Genomic DNA, 16,178 nt, shown 5'->3' on the forward strand with positions numbered 1-16,178 from the left:
TCTTATTACCAAAACATGAGTTTGTAAATGCATATATTTAAGTTGTCATAGTACCTAGACAACTTTTTAGTTCTCATTACCGAAACATGAGTGTTATAAATGCATATATTTAATGTAACATCATGTTGCGGAAATGATATTTACATAATTTTACAGAAAATATGTTTTAAATCCTCTAAAAATAATGGTTATAGTAAGTTCAGACCTTAATCTTATATGTGCAAAAAAATTGGCTTTAAGTTTTTTTATTCTGATGCTGGATTTCGTGAGAATCACCCTATCGTCAATGCCAGTAAGCCACACAAATCAATCTCAAACTCATAAACAAGTCCAGTCAGAATCTTCAAGACTTTTTCTCAATTTTGTGCTGATTGAAAAAAATAGTTGAATGTAGAGCTGAACAATATAAAAGGAAACCGCACATGCGATAACGTGCTATACAATTTTACGTTTGTAAAATTCATTTAAATTCTAATGAAATATAATAAAAACATGAAAAAATGGGAACAAAATCATAACTTTGTTTGTAACGCAAGTCTGTCTGCTATCAACATCGACCTAAAACTTTGACTATACGTAACGTTTTGAAGTATTAAAATCTTTCAGTTATTGCAATCCATTGCCATTCAGTTAAAAGTCCTTAAAAGAATAATTTATTTGTTTGAAATATTTTATAATCTAAAGAACCTTTTCATTAAAAAAACCTTCTTCAATGTTCTTCAAATGTTATTTATGGAACCATTTAGCCAAAATTGGTTTTTCTATGGCATTGCAAAGCACCTTTCTTTTTAAAACTGTGACTAATCATTATCAAATCAGTGAAGTATTTAATAAAAAAAACTCGCTAGGGGTGAAAGAAGTGTAGGTCTTGTGAACGACATTCCAATTCCGAAATGAAATCAGATCCAGAAAGGCAAAATTATGATGTTTCTAAAATGACTATTAAATAACATATTCTCACCCTTAGCGGTTACAGATGCTGTGTTGTGGCATCCTCAGCTAGCATTTACATTCCCTTACTATGACAAAGCAGCACAGGGGGAAAGAGATTAGAGGGGGGTATCAGGCAGCCCCTGGAGACTCTTCTGCCATCTGTCTGGCTCTAATACACTTCCCCCCAGCCCTTTTCACATTTCAGGCAGATGTGACAGTGTAACTCCCGATGGGAGGCAACAATGGCGCGTGTAACAGGTGCTCCTGCCATCCTGTGGCACATGGGAGGCAGGAGAGCTTTACACACTTTCATCTGGCCAGCGGCAGGCTGTCGCCACCGCGCCCTGAGCACACACACGTCTCCGGATCAGCCAGCAATCCGACACCTGTTGCTGCGCGCGCTCCCTCTAAACACACAATCCCTCGACGCTCTCATTCAACGCCCCGCATACTGCGGGCAGCATAAACTGAGCGGTATCACCTCACGGAGCCAAAATGTAAACACACTGGGACGTATGTAATAAAGACTGTAGACAAGATCATAATAAACAGCCATTCCCGGACATAAATGTTATCTGAATTTGCCACATACAGCTCTTTTCTAAATCTAATTTCTATATAATTTAAAAAAAAAATCTTATTATAGTGCCACGCTGTTAGTTTAAAGTCTTTCACTTGTCGACTTGGACAGAGCAGGCATCTCTGACATATTTTGATAAAAGTACCCCTTTGCACTACTACAGACCACTTAAAAAAAGTTTAGGCACAAAGTGACAGGTGATGAAAAATCTTTCCCTGTGAACCTTTTTAATGAATGTAAATAAACATGCAATCTGAACAGATACAAATACAACTTAATAGTTCATTTGTATTGTCAACAGCTTGACAACAGGGTGCAGATAAGCATCTGTATTGAAATACAACAAACTCAGAGCCCGAACAGACGAGAGGAATTCACACCAGTTGTGGACGCACGAGGACCCGTAAATTAGGAGGTGGCTTGCTTGATATCTCCCATGAGGCTCTAATTTGTCCCTCTATCATCCATTATCTGTGTCGTGGGGAGGGCTCTCAATCCGAGGACTGCGTAACCACAGACCGCCCTTGGCGGCCATGTCTGAAATAGCACACATGGGAGGCTTAAATTAGGGTGGGAGCTGAAATAGCCCTGTGGTCGTCGGCGGGGACGACGCGGAGCCCGTCACCAGAGCATCGCTCTCAGGTTCAGACCACAATTAGAGTAGTTTTTGGGAGGAATGTCGCAAAGCAACCAAAAAATATCCATCCCGTCTCTTTCCCTGTTTTTTATTTTATTTTGAATACAGAAAGAATGCATCAACAAAGCAGCGCTGTCAAAACCTTACTCTGTGTGTTAGCATCCTGAACAACCCAATGTCACGAATCCGATTGGGATCAAATAATTAAACGTGGTTTATACTTATGTTACAAACATTCATGAGCACGGCTGCTTATGAAAAACGTCTAACTTATCTTACTTAAAAATGGGTGAAAGTGTAAAAGCATGCTTTTGGACAGACAGAGAAAGTGTTGTGACTCACCCTGATCTGTTGCATTTCTGTGAAGGATTTGTATCTGACACAAACAGCTTGGCTTAGATAAGCATCTATGTCTTCCAGAGAAAGGTGTCTCGCCTGGATCCAACAGCAAACAGTGTTTTTATTTAAAATGCACAGCGTGAAAATCACACTTGAGTATACAAAACAAGCATCAATCCTTTACAAAGACGTCAACACGCGCTCATGCACAATGCAAGGGTAGCTGTGGTTAGAGACGCACCAACTGTCTGATAAGGACTACAGACAATAAACAGTGTTTAAGAGACACAGGTGAACTCTTTTGACATGCAATGAGTCAACATCATTAATAAATAAAGCTTAACAGAACATATGTGGTGGCTATAAACCATTTGTTTACATTTAAGTGCCATCAGTGATAAAAGGCTAAACACACCTGAATGGTGATGTAGGTTACAAGACAAATCACAGCAATCAATGGACTGTCAAACTGGTGAAGCTCTTCAGTGAAGTCGTGCAGGTCAAAGACACCAAACAGTGTTGATATTCGGACTTCTTTAACCTCTGGGTCTGTCCTGAACCACAGAGCCATTAGATCAGGGGGGTCTTCTGTTGATGGATACCACACTTTTTATTGGGGGGTAAATAAAGATGCAAAACTAAATCTTGCTTTATTTGTTTGAGCTTGAAATGTCATAATAACTACAACTATTCACCAATGAATTTCTGATTCTTAAAAATCATGTAATAAAATTGCTCACAAACAAAAAATTTAATAGTAAACTATTATTTTTAGATTTTGAGCAAGTTCATTGTACTACATTTAAAAATGAGAATAAAATGGTGTTGGACAAGGTGTTTAGATGTTTAGTAAAAGGACTGATGAAACCAAATGGACTTAAAAAAACAACTTTTCCTGGTACAAGGAACTAAAAAAGGCAAACAAAGAGATTATTTACACTGCTAACAAAGCAAAGATCCTTTGAGATTATGGTAGGATTAACAGAACATAATTAGGTAAAAACTAATGCTTAGCAGCACCTGAAATGTCCTTGAACTAAATTCTGTACCTTTATAGTTGAGGGGTTTTGGAGTGACTTTAACTGCCTCCTTAAGTGGATTCCCAGGAAAGACAAACCATTCATTGACTGATACTGTGCCGCTGAAACAATCTATAACAGAGATAGAAAACAAACAGCAAAAACATAAATAGAAAGAGAGAAACAAAAACTCTAAAAGCAGTTTAATAGAGCAATCCGAAAAAGAAATGTGCAATAGCTTAAATGTTACGAAATAATAATTATAACAATGATTGACAGATCCAAGTCTTTCCAAAATTACACTCTACTACCCACTGTTTGAAATCTGATATGTTTGTCTCTCTTGGTCTGCCCCTACTTTTTCAGTGGCATGTTCACCACATATTTGCCCACACCGCAAATACTGGACAGAAGTGAGGCAATTCTCAGAATACATTGAGGCAATGAAGAGTTATTTTCTGTAAACAAGACACTCAAAGGACAACCTACAGTGTTCTTTATTAGATTTTAATGTTTTTCCCGTATCAAATTTAAGCAATTTCAACTTGTTTTTATAAGTTAACTCCTCACTAGCCAACATTTAAAACAGTAAGCACAATGACTTGCACACCCAATTAATAAACTTAAAAATTCAAGTAAAATTAATTTTTCACAGTGTATATTTCCAGACCTAAACTCAATGTTTTTGTGCAAATAATAACTAATGTGAAATTGTTCAGCACCACAATAACTGAAACAAAAGCAATGGGACAATGCATTGTTTTCATTACTAACAAATAATCAGTTTTGAATCTGTTCGTGAAAATATATATTTTTCATAGAGATTGATCTCACAAGAAATTTCTAGACTATAAAAGGTACATTAAAAAGATTTAAACTTAGAAGTTTCTAAAGATTGCATTCATTCTGTTTTTTGAGGTCTAGAACTCGTAAACAATTTAACAGTAACAGACAAGCAACACAAAAAACGTTTGCGAAAGTAAAGTTTACCTGGCTGCACCGGCAGAAACAGACCATAGATGCGTTCTCGCACAGGCAGATATAAGACGGCCTGCGGTGGTAACTCAGCTTCATCCTCATCTTCCAATGTGTTGCTGCACTCCACGACCCCGTCATATATGAAATTATAAATCATGAAACACTCGGCCTGGGTATGCTTCTCTTTAACTGCCTACAATGTGAAAAACTATAGTAAGTGTTAAAATAATGTCAAATAATTTTGGGATGTTTTTTTAATAGGGCCAAAAGACTATTTTGTTTTAAAGTGCACCTATTTCATTGCTTAAACTTTTTTATGTATATTTAGTATAATATAACACATTATTTTCCACATACCGTACATTTTTGTAGCTCCAGATTTCCCGTTCTTCCTGAAACGCACTTTTTTGTGTACAAAACTCATCGAACTGAAAAGCGCTGTGTTCCTGATTGGTCGCTAATCTGTACGTTGTGATTGGCCTGAATACCTCTGACGTCAGCCGGAAATGTGACACTCTTTAACATGTTTGAAAGATTCGCTCACAATACAATGCTAACAGGAGTTAATTTAAAATGTGAGTCAAAGCGGGAGGAATTATGATAATGTCGGTCTTGTGTACATCACCAATCCCAGGAAGTAAACTGTTGCTTACAATCCGTGTGTTTGTTGTAGTCCAAAAAACGAGATTAACGTGGAGACAATAACTCGAGTCATCGTTTACTTCAGGGTTTGTACCTTTTGCATATTGCTTACGTACTAATACACACGTACACACCAAAGGAAATGTAAAATTGTGAATTGGACAATAGGTGCCCTTTAATACATAAATAAAATGATTGATTGAATTTTAAAAAGTTGAATTGAAAAATACTCATAAATTTAGAGTTTTGTATTCATTTTAATATGTCAATTTTTTGTTAATGACAAAATACAATCAGACTGCCCCAAACTTACGTAATAATATAGGGTAACTTTCTGATTAGTGAAAAGAATAGCACCAACTATTGAAAATATCATTCACGAGATTGCATTAATATTCATATAATAAAGGATATTTATGGGCTCAGAGATCAAACTTAAACCCAAAGATCTCCCTGTTTCTTAACTGGGAAAGGTACCAGTCAAGAGGTGATGGGGTAAAAAAGGATATTGCAAAAACTGTCATGAGAGAGAGAGAGAGAGAGAGAGAGAGACCTCTTCCCCCTGACTGGCTGGATTACATTACCATGCTTCTCCCAAACTTAAGTTAAATTTACTTTATTATTCATTCATTTGACATTTTCAGGATCGAAAAACTGTATTCCTCAGGATATATATATTATATTATATTTGTCTTTGAATTTTTGGACAGCCCTTCATTACCACTACTCACCTGTAATATATCACGGGGTATGTACTTCTCCATCAAGCACACTGTCTCAGGAGATTGGAGACTGCACTCTAACCAAGGGGATTTTTGCCCTGGAAGCAGATACATGTGTATACCTTTTATTAACGTCTCTTCCTCAGCATCATGTAAGGGCAGAGAGGAAACACCAAATGTTCCCTCACTATTGGGACGATGAGCATTAATGAAGTCGGCAACAGCATAGATCTTGTCTCCCTGAACTTCCCTGTGTTTTTTCCGATACGATGCTAAAGCAATGTTGCGGAGACGCTGCATGTGCTGCTCGGACACTATGTCATTACCCAACATACAGGCCACGAGTGAAAGGTCGGTCATATGAAGCTTCAAAATCTGGCATAACCTCTCTCTGGAGAGCACCACTGTTGTCATATCACCTAAATTGAGTTTACTGATAGACAAGTATGGGACTGTGTTGTAGATAACAAAATCTGTATCTTGACCAAGGATTCCCATGCAGTTGTGAGAGAGGGCATAGTCAGCAATCTCATAATCTCCTTCACGGACCGAGCACCACGTTTCTTGGCCAAGCGTTTTAAGGGCAAATCGCGAGAAGGTTGCAAGTCCTGAAGGAAGGCAGAAAAGGTCTCTGCTGTTCGGCTGCTGTTTGTGACACTTAATGTGCTGAAATATTTTTGCTATATCTCGGTTGACTCTCAAACGCCTCTTCACCCACTCGGCCCGTTTTTGTTCCTCGACCGTTCCATCAAAGAAAAACACTAACCGTATACCAGCTGCTGTAAATGCACTGACAAATTCCTGCAGGATATGCATGTACTCCTGCCACTGACCGCCGTGGACCCAAGCTTGACAGCGATACCAGTATCTTAAACAGGCCATGCCATCCACTACAACTGTAGCATTACTGTCAGGATAGGCTTTGGCGTGATTCAGTGCCATCTGTTTCAGATCTACTGGCACACAAGTATCTGGACAGCATGTCTCCATAAAGTACTGTAAGCCCTTTACACCCATGTTCAGGTTTAAAGGTTGTGTGCATTTACATAAATGCCACCGAGCTGAAACAAATAAATACATAAATAGTTAGTAAACAAAGAGGTAATTGGTTGGAAATAAACAGTGTATGTATTCATTTAAAGCAATAATAATAAAGAACGTATGCTATATTAACATCTAACTTGTAAGAATCGTTTAGTTTACTTAAAATTAGAAAATGAGTTAATATAAATTAATGTTTTGATTTATTGTGACCACGTGTATGGGGATTTTAACACTTGTGCGTATTTATTGCTAACAGACAAGGTATTAAAAATATTTGTATCTGTTACTGTCTGAAATAAAAACGTAATGCTTTCAAGGAAACGAAAACGGACTCACTAGTTGATAGGATGAGATGCACAATTTAAGGTAAATACTAGTATTAGTAAGCGTTAAGCGCTGACTTGTGCTACATAGTTGCAGCACAGCAGCCGAAGCCGCTTTGTGTTTACATTGTTTCCTTCACTTCCGCTTCCGGGAGCGACACCATCAACAGCCAATCGGCGTTATTCTTTACAATAACAGTTGTGAATACAAAAGATCACGGGTTAAACACTGTTATACGATTTATGTGCGTTTTATGACTCATTGATTACTCTGATCGGTAACAAAAAATCGTTTGTTTTAAAAGAAAAATAAACATTTTAATTTAAACTGTATCTAGTCCGTATACAGCAGAAATACTTTAATCAATTTATTTTTTTTATAATATATTAATTTAAATATTTTAATAACGCGTATATATTTGTTTGAATATAAAAATGACTGACTAATAAACTAATATTTCATGTGCAAAATGAAGAATAGGCTAATGGACAAAATAGCATTAATTGTAATTTCTAGAAATGTCAAAAAATAATATTTAAGTCAAACTTGTGGTAAACTTGTGTAATTCAGTTAGTTCAGTTAGTTTAACTAATATGGGTGTTCTCATAGTCTTTTCCTTAATTTTAACTATTTATCAGGCTATTAATCTGACTAATAAAATTTAGATGTGTTAAAAAGAAATTTCGAGTTTAGTGTGTAAAAGCAGGGTTTTCTGTTTCGGTGAACTATTGATTTTTCTGCTTCTTTGAACCAGAGTTTCTCACATAAACAAAAGCACCCTAGGGAAAGGGGCAGATGTTCCCTAAAGGACGATGGCACGCGACAGTCCTCAAGCCTGTTGAAGAATTCACACCTCCTGCTCTCTCATTCTCGCACACACGCACGCGCAAACACAAACACTGGTAAAATAACATTTTCTTTACATTTAGTCAGCACATACCCAATTGGCATCTGTGTATGTGTATAGCATCATTTTTAAAAACGTATGCTACATTTCCTATGCAGTTGAGTTTCATTTTTGCGTGTGTTGTTGCTTTTTAAGGAGTGCGCTACCCGAGCCATGCACGCGACAATTCCTTTGTTATTTTAATCAGTGCAAGTCTTTGCTGCGTCATGTTGAGGGACCTACTACCTCTCAGTAAAAAATAGAACTATACCATGCATAACATAGTGGCGCATGTTCTGATGGGAATGTGCATTCTCATTTAGAAAATTGGCCGCAATAAAACTTTTATTTTTATATATTATTTCAATTTCAAGATCCTGGTATTTTCTGTAACTTGGTCTCAAGACACTCACAGGGGCCTTCTTTATTGTAAATATGTGCACTGGTGCTGTTCCCACGGCCACTTATTACGCAGCTTCCCTAACCATATGGCCAAGTAGCATTCACGCGCTGGTTCTTTAGCATGCTTCCAGTAATTTGGAGGAAGGCTGCGCGCGCGCACTACCGGGAGAAGCAGTGGAGACATGCAGTTGTGATGTGAAAAAACGCCATTTGGTTGTGAGCAGATGGTTGGCTTGGGGGGCTGTCCGCGTCTTCAGAGAGAATCCCCGAGGGCTCCCCTTGTATTCACAATCAATGAAAATTAAAGCGCAAAGAAAAGATGAAGAGTCAGACCTCGAGTCCCGGCTTTGTTCGTCGCAGCTACTGGTGGGCAGGAGTTAAAGTACAACAGCCCCCTATAGAAACACTTAAGTTAAACAGTCTCCCCATAGTCCACCTTCAGAAAGGAGGAGGAATGCGAGAAAGGAGCTTTCTGCTTGATTTCACCAGGACAGAATCGCGTGGCATAAATTATGCCTGCAAAGAATAAGCGAAGTGGGCATAAATCTGAGGCTTTTCAGTTACGCTTTGCTGCGATAATCGGGAAATGTGTGCGACGTCAGTGTAAAGAATTGTTGGGGGGACGTGTGATGATAGCTCCCTGACATGCTTCCACTCTTATTTATGGTCAACAGTTCAATAACTATCATGGTGGATAGGCAGAGCGATTCCCAGAGTGTGCTGCAATGACACCTGTCGCCTGATAACATCACGTCTTTTCTTTTGATCAGGAAATTTATTGAATAAAGAGTGCATTTACCACGTAGTTCAGTAAATTGAGGTTTAATAATGTTGCAACCAATATAGCCTATTACAATGAATTTATCATCAAAATCTGAGATTGAAACAAACTACACAGCACGATCTCAATCCGCGCGTAACTGTGTCAGTGGCACAGATGCTTGTTATTAAATCTGAGCATTCATATTGCTGCATTCCTCTGGATTTAATGAACGCACTAATGAAGACCACCCTCATGCATACACATACACAAACAAATGCTCATCTCATGCGTGTGAGCGTGCAAATGGAGACAGGGCGCAAAACCGCGAGCCCGATTAATTTAACAATATGAATGATTAAAAGAATACATCGGAAAGAGCATAACACAACTTCCTCGTCAAATTAAACGCAAAATCATTGATAAAACGCCAAAACAACAGAAGCTGGTAGGTACTTTTGTCGCAGATGACGTGTAGAGAGGGGAGCTCTTTCTCCCTGCTACATTGTGAGGGGAGCAGGTGCTGTCTGAATTACCATACAGCTGAGAGCACAGAGAAAAAAAACTTATTCTCCCCTCCACACAATAACAAAGTGCCTTAATGACAGCCACGCGAACGACACACACCAGTTCAGCTTTTACAATCCAACTCAGAGATAACTCCGAACTTACCCAAATTTTCAAATAAAACTTAATGGAAAAAGTGACAGGATAAGCAAAAAACTTTTTAGCTTTTCAAATAATATAAATGTTCACTATACGTGACCTAATTATGGTACGCGCCAGGAATTCTGCGTATGTTCTCCTATAAAACTTTCTCTGGTACATGTCACATTTTTAAAATGTAAGTAATTAAATAAATAAATGCTATTCAAACCCATATATTTTAATGATTAACTAAGATCTTGTCAATACTGCAAAACAATCTCTAACTAAATTGCCCTTGTGTGCCATAAACTTTACATTTGTCTCCATCATCAGAAATGCGCAGTGCGCAATGTGTGATGTAATTTGAGGTTTTATGTCATAGTGGGATGTACATGATTCTTAAGGTTTCTTATTTTCCTGTATGTAAATTAGTTTTTTTCTCTATTGCACTCTCTCTCTCTCTCTTTTAGCAGTGCCTAAGAGTTGCACATTTTACAGCTCAGTGACCATTTGCCGATTTTTTTCTTGGGGGGTTGGGGATGGTGTGGTTTGAAAAGTGTCCCCTTTGTGACAACCCGAGCCAGATTGGGGAGTAGCTCATTTGCATCTCATTACCCTAGCAGGCGCAGTCTGTATATAACCGGCTGCAAGAGGACTGGGACATTAAACACACACACACACAGTCAGTCAATCTTTCACATGGAAACAAGAGTACCAGAGGAAAGTTTGGAACAGTAGTTTGGGATCATCTCAACGCCAAGTGTATAAACGGAAAATAAGCAATACATGCTCAGATAACCCCGTGTATGGGTTTTTGCATTTTTTCGTAACAGCAAGTGGACTGCAAACTTTTGACAATTTGGAGTAATCGTCTTCTGGGGATTTGCTGATCACTCCTGTTGGGTTCCTGTTTATTATTTCGTATTTGGAATTTAATTGCTTGAACATTTTGAAGGAGGACTTTGATGGGCTTGCACGAGCAGATAAAGTGAACACGAGAGAGCATCAGCCAGCGCGCTCCCACTGAGTGGAGAACTCCGAGTCTCAATGATTTATTGAGACACGGTCTCATACAATTGCCTGGCCCGTGGAAGCTAAACAACATAGTACATATCCTCTCCACCATGGGACGACTTATAATAGCTGCTTTCCTTTGCGTCATGATAAGCCAGGTAAGTCAAGATGTGATTTATTATTTACTTTTACATTATATGTGCGTATTTTACGCATGAATACAATAGCAGTATAGCTACTGACTATAATGCAATATAAGTCAGTAAAGTCCTATAATGGCAAAAATAAGTGATTAATTCCGTTTTTATTCCTTTTCAGTGTTTTTGTTCTGGGGTTTTCGAATTAAAACTTCAAGAGTTTCTGAACAAAAAAGGGGTGTCAGGCAACGCAAACTGCTGTAAAGGATCTGCGTCCGAGGCAGGGATTCAGCAATGTGAATGCAAAACCTTTTTTAGGATTTGCCTTAAACATTACCAGACCAATGTGTCTCCAGATCCTCCGTGTACATACGGTGGTGCAGTCACCCCGGTGCTCGGATCAAACTCCTTTCAAGTTACTGAAAACTTTCCTGACAGTTCATTCACCAATCCCATTCCGTTCTCATTTGGATTTACGTGGCCGGTGAGTAGCTTCTTCTTTCTAATTGTTATCTAGAAAAATAGTTTTAAAGCATAGACAAAATAAAATGATTCAGAAAGTATAGCAGTGCTCTGGATTTGGGTAATTACGCGTGTTAACGGTCTTGGTGGGGTGGGAAAAGTCACATCCCCTGGGTTGGAAAATCATTGTCAGCTCAGTGTGAAATTCCGAAACCTTTCATTTGACTGCAATAAGTAAGTGTTAAATTGGAGAAATGAAGCTTGAATCTCCAGTGCGATCACACCTTAAGCTATTCACATCTTCCGTTATATGTAAAACAGAGCGGAACCTGAACACCTCGCGCAATGAATACCGCTCTTTAAGTTCAAGTGATTTTAACACGTATTATTTTTTTTTAGGGTACATTTTCTCTCATTATCGAAGCTTTGCACACCGATTCCAACGACGACCTGTCAACAGGTAAGCCGAGGTCCATTAAAAAAACAAAAAACATCCTGCTTATACAATATAGTAAAGCACAGTGCTAAATTTTCAACATTTTACAGAAAATCCGGAGCGTCTGATCAGTCGTATGACGACACAGAGGCATCTAACCGTGGGTGAAGAATGGTCTCAGGATCTTCAGGTTGGTGGTAGGACAGAGCTGAAGTACTCGTATAGATTCGTCTGTGACGAGCACTACTATGGCGAGGGCTGCTCGGTCTTCTGCCGCCCGCGCGACGACACCTTCGGCCACTTTACCTGCGGAGAGCGCGGTGAAATCATCTGCATTTCCGGATGGAAAGGACAGTACTGCACTGAACGTAAGTACGCGCTATGTTTATCATTACATTTTTGTTGTTGTTGTCGTCGTCAAACTGTACAGTTAGGCTATTTGTGTATGTGTAGAGTTTCGAGTAAACGTGTCTCGGTATTCGCAAGAAAAACAACAACACATTTCATCACTATGGTTGCAACAGGCGTTTGTGTGATTCAAATGAGAGGGACGTTGGCCAAATAATGGCACGCGTGCCATAGATTAAATGCGTCGCCTGATTGGTTACTTGGCAGAGCGCTCGCTCCTGATTGGTTCAGAGCTGCGAGGTATTGTTGGAAGGGGGCAGCTGCAGAGTGAAGGTGGACAATAGAGCAGCTGTCCTGCACTGGCACCATGTACACCAGCTGTCCACCCTTATCTACCCCGACTCTGGGACGTTATAGAGAGGGGGTTGGATGAACAGAGTGAAAAAGGGGACTTCTGACCCACAGTTAGGGAAAAAAGGAGCTTTTGTTTGGGGGGCTTTTGTATGAGTGCAACTGTGTTAACCAGAGTGTCCTTCCAATGGTAGTGAAGAGAGCTTTTTTGGGTAACCCACTAAGTAAGGGTGACCAGCTATGTTTGTTCAGTAGTGGGAATTGGCATTAACAAACAAATATTTCTCTTTATAGCAATCTGTCTTCCGGGATGTGATGAAGACCACGGATTTTGTGAAAAACCTGGCGAATGCAAGTAAGTGTGTTGGAGAGATTCGTGTAAATCTGAAGTTTTAATCTTCGATGTAGAGTTGACAGAATACTAACTGGTCCATTGCGATTGTTTTTTAGATGCAGAGTGGGTTTTAGTGGAAAGTACTGCGATGACTGCATCCGTTATCCTGGCTGTCTGCATGGTACCTGCCAACAGCCTTGGCAATGCAACTGCCAGGAAGGATGGGGAGGCCTCTTCTGTAACCAAGGTGAGTCTTTGTCAAAGAAGACTATTGTCGTAGTAAATTAATGAAATTGTGAGATGTTAAATGGAATTTTTAATTTTATTTTACAGATCTTAATTACTGCACACATCACAAACCATGTCAGAATGGAGCCACTTGCACCAACACTGGCCAGGGAAGCTACACCTGCTCATGCAGACCTGGTTTCACTGGGGCCAGCTGTGAGATTGAGGTCAACGAATGCTCTGGCAACCCTTGCAGAAATGGAGGAAGCTGCACTGTGAGTATTAACTCATATGGAAACATTCTCTGTTTAATTAAGTATGAATGATAAAATGTGTCCAGTATGAATCTCATCTCAATTGTTGCTTTGATTTGACAGGATCTTGAAAACACCTACAGCTGTACATGTCCCCCTGGTTTCTATGGAAGAAACTGCGAACTGAGCGCCATGACTTGTGCCGACGGCCCCTGCTTCAACGGCGGGCGCTGTGCTGACAACCCTGATGGAGGATACTTCTGCCAGTGTCCGACGAGCTACGCCGGTTTCAACTGCGAAAAGAAGATCGATCACTGCAGCTCCAACCCATGCTCCAATGGTACGTTGAATGCTTACAAGACATACAATGCAAATTAAGGGACATTTGAATCAGTTATCTAATTAGGAATTCCTTTCCAGGTGCCCAGTGTCTAGATCTTGTGGATTCCTATCTTTGTCAGTGTCCTGAAGGTTTCACTGGGACTCACTGCGAAGACAATATCGATGAGTGTGCCGCCTATCCCTGTCAGAACGGTGGCACATGCCATGACGGGCTTAATGACTATACCTGTACCTGCCCTCCTGGATACACTGGCAAGAACTGCACCTCTCCGGTCAACAAGTGCGTCCATAACCCGTGCCACAATGGAGCCACTTGCCACGAGAGGGACAACCGTTATATTTGCGCTTGCGTCCCGGGGTACGGAGGAGGTAACTGTCAGTTCCTGCTGCCAGAGGGACACCCCTTCGCAGAAGAAGCTGGAAAAAGGTACTCTTACGAAGAGGACGACGGTGCCTTTCCATGGACAGCGGTTTGTGCTGGGATTATTTTAGTGCTTTTGGTCCTGATCGGAGGCGCCGTCTTGGTCGTCTACATTCGCCTTAAACTGCAGCAGAGGAGGCAGACAGTCGACAGCCATAATGAAATCGAGACCATGAACAACCTGACCAACAACCGCAGTCGAGAGAAAGACTTGACCTGCGTAAGCGTCATTGGGACGACGCAGTTGAAGAACATCAACAAGAAAGTGGACTTTCAGAGCGATGCCGTCGGTGGAGAAAAGAATGGATTCAAATCCCGTTACTCGCTAGTGGATTACAATCTTGTTCACGAGTTAAAGCAGGAGGAATTGGTAAAGGAGGATTCGGAGAAGAGCGAATCGACAAAATGTGAGGCTCTAGATTCGGATTCAGAGGAGAAACACAGAAAACGTTTAAAAAGGTAAAAATCGTTATATGTAGTAGAACTTGGGCAAGAAAGATGCTGGTGTGATTTTGTGCCAAATTAACGTTTTCTTCGTATCTTTTCAGTGATTCGTCATTCAGCGATTCATCGAAATGTACAGAATCTTTATGCAAAGACACAAAGTACCAGTCAGTCTTTGTTTTATCAGAGGAGAAGGATGAATGTATTATTGCAACCGAGGTGAGTCACAATCTTTTTTCTCCAGTGCTTGCAGTCAAAACATGTTTGTCTGGATTTCCGAAATCTAAACGCGTGCCAATTTTTCTTGTTTCTCAGGTGTAACGCACCAACAGAGCTGTAGCTCATCTCGTTCTTCAGGAGGTTTTACTCCAGTAATGCTGCTGAAACCAGAGGGAAAGTTTCCTTCATGTGACTGCTGCTGTGAAACTTACGTTGACGGTGATATTCAGAATGAGCTGGTTCTCAACTGAAGTAAACACAGTGACTGCAGGAAAGGACGTTGGGCCATACTGGCTCGGACTCTCAAAGTTTGTTTCCCAGGAATGTGCCAAATGGACTTGCTGCACTTCCTGTAGGGACAGTTTTACCTCATTGCACTATGATGGGTTGTATTTTGTAATGTATTTAAGACACAATTGAATCGAATACTGTGTATGCATATGCACTGACTGCAGTGTGTGTCTGGAAGTTTTCTGATCCATTACGTCGGTCAGAAGAGGAGAAACACTGCCATCAAATATATGTTTGTTACTGGTTGTATTTTAATAAGTCGTATTTCTTTTATTTAAACCTTATTTGTGATCAAAGTTTTTGTGGTTTCGTTTTTGTGTGCGTGTTTGATGTAATTTAATATCTTTTTTTTTTTTTCATTTTGCAAATTTGTCTATTGTAAATAAGGCACTTCGGGTCGATGTGACTGGTTTCTAATGTAAATGTATTTAAACATGCTGTCAAAACGTACAGGAATGGTTTTATGATTGTTGTCCCTGAAGAAAATCACCTTACTACTTTTTCCAAATAAATCCTGTATGAAATATTATGAAATTGGTCAGATATTAGTTATTATTAGCTAGCTGCAGCTGTGCGTATGTGTGTGTAATGTCATGTAGCCCAACTTGAAAAAAAAATCGTGGAAAATAATTCCATATATTATAATAATTCCATTCAATTTGTTCCAATCTCCAAACATTTATGGGAAACGTATTATATTTTCCTTTTCGTACCTCACTTAGTGAGACAAATACACACCCGGTCATCGCAAATTACAGCCTTCACTTTGATGGCAGGATATTTCGGGGTATATTTGACTCTTGACAAAAACACGAGAAACCACTTTTTGTAACTGGTTTGGTGAAAGTTTGTGTTTGGTGGTGAAACATTTGATGTCTAAGCTGTAGCCAAGCTCATTAACTGACTTAAATAGAGCAAAGTGGAACACTCCCATAGCATCTTAATATGATTAAAACATAGGAAAACATCTAACAGTACATTTT

General features: G+C 39.6%; 2 protein-coding genes across 5 annotated transcripts in view; one reads left to right on the top strand and one right to left on the bottom strand.

Moving 5' to 3' along the window:
* fam120b (family with sequence similarity 120 member B) overlaps positions 1-12,251 on the bottom strand; it is a 64,085-nt gene extending 51,834 nt beyond the window's left edge. Inside the window, exons 1-6 of one of the 4 annotated variants that reach the window (XM_055169912.2) lie at positions 12,123-12,251; positions 5,860-6,911; positions 4,499-4,679; positions 3,539-3,640; positions 2,905-3,095; positions 2,493-2,585 (exon numbers count right to left, since the gene is read on the bottom strand). In XM_055169912.2, coding sequence (XP_055025887.2) covers positions 2,493-2,585; positions 2,905-3,095; positions 3,539-3,640; positions 4,499-4,679; positions 5,860-6,867 — 1,575 coding nt within the window. In that variant the 5' untranslated portion in view covers positions 6,868-6,911; positions 12,123-12,251. Of the gene's footprint in view, positions 1-2,492; positions 2,586-2,904; positions 3,096-3,538; positions 3,641-4,498; positions 4,680-5,859; positions 6,912-7,230; positions 7,393-12,122 lie in introns of those variants that run through there. The other 3 variants (XM_055169911.2, XM_055169913.2, XM_055169914.2) reach the window with 3 other exon arrangements.
* dldh (dihydrolipoamide dehydrogenase) lies at positions 10,552-15,731 on the top strand. Its single transcript, XM_055169915.2, has 11 exons — positions 10,552-11,086; positions 11,247-11,549; positions 11,927-11,987; positions 12,074-12,331; positions 12,957-13,017; positions 13,113-13,243; positions 13,330-13,499; positions 13,602-13,818; positions 13,899-14,700; positions 14,790-14,904; positions 15,001-15,731. The coding sequence occupies exons 1-11, from the start codon at positions 11,039-11,041 to the stop codon at positions 15,004-15,006; spliced, it is 2,172 nt and encodes a 723-aa protein (XP_055025890.2). The 5' UTR covers positions 10,552-11,038; the 3' UTR covers positions 15,007-15,731.
* Positions 15,732-16,178: the final 447 nt, after the last annotated feature.

The sequence above is a fragment of the Misgurnus anguillicaudatus genome, chromosome 11 (genome assembly GCF_027580225.2).
Source record: "Misgurnus anguillicaudatus chromosome 11, ASM2758022v2, whole genome shotgun sequence".
NCBI classification, from domain to species: Eukaryota; Metazoa; Chordata; class Actinopteri; order Cypriniformes; family Cobitidae; genus Misgurnus; species Misgurnus anguillicaudatus.

What these genes read in the sequence shown, in the direction of transcription:
- dldh (XM_055169915.2), top strand. Translation starts at nt 11,039, where the DNA reads ATGGGACGACTTATAATAGCTGCTTTCCTTTGCGTCATGATAAGCCAG. An exon ending in CATTTGGATTTACGTGGCCG is followed by an intron (nt 11,550 to 11,926) that starts GTGAGTAGCTTC and finishes ATTTTTTTTTAG; the next exon opens with GGTACATTTTCTCTCATTAT. An exon ending in AGGCCTCTTCTGTAACCAAG is followed by an intron (nt 13,244 to 13,329) that starts GTGAGTCTTTGT and finishes TTTATTTTACAG; the next exon opens with ATCTTAATTACTGCACACAT.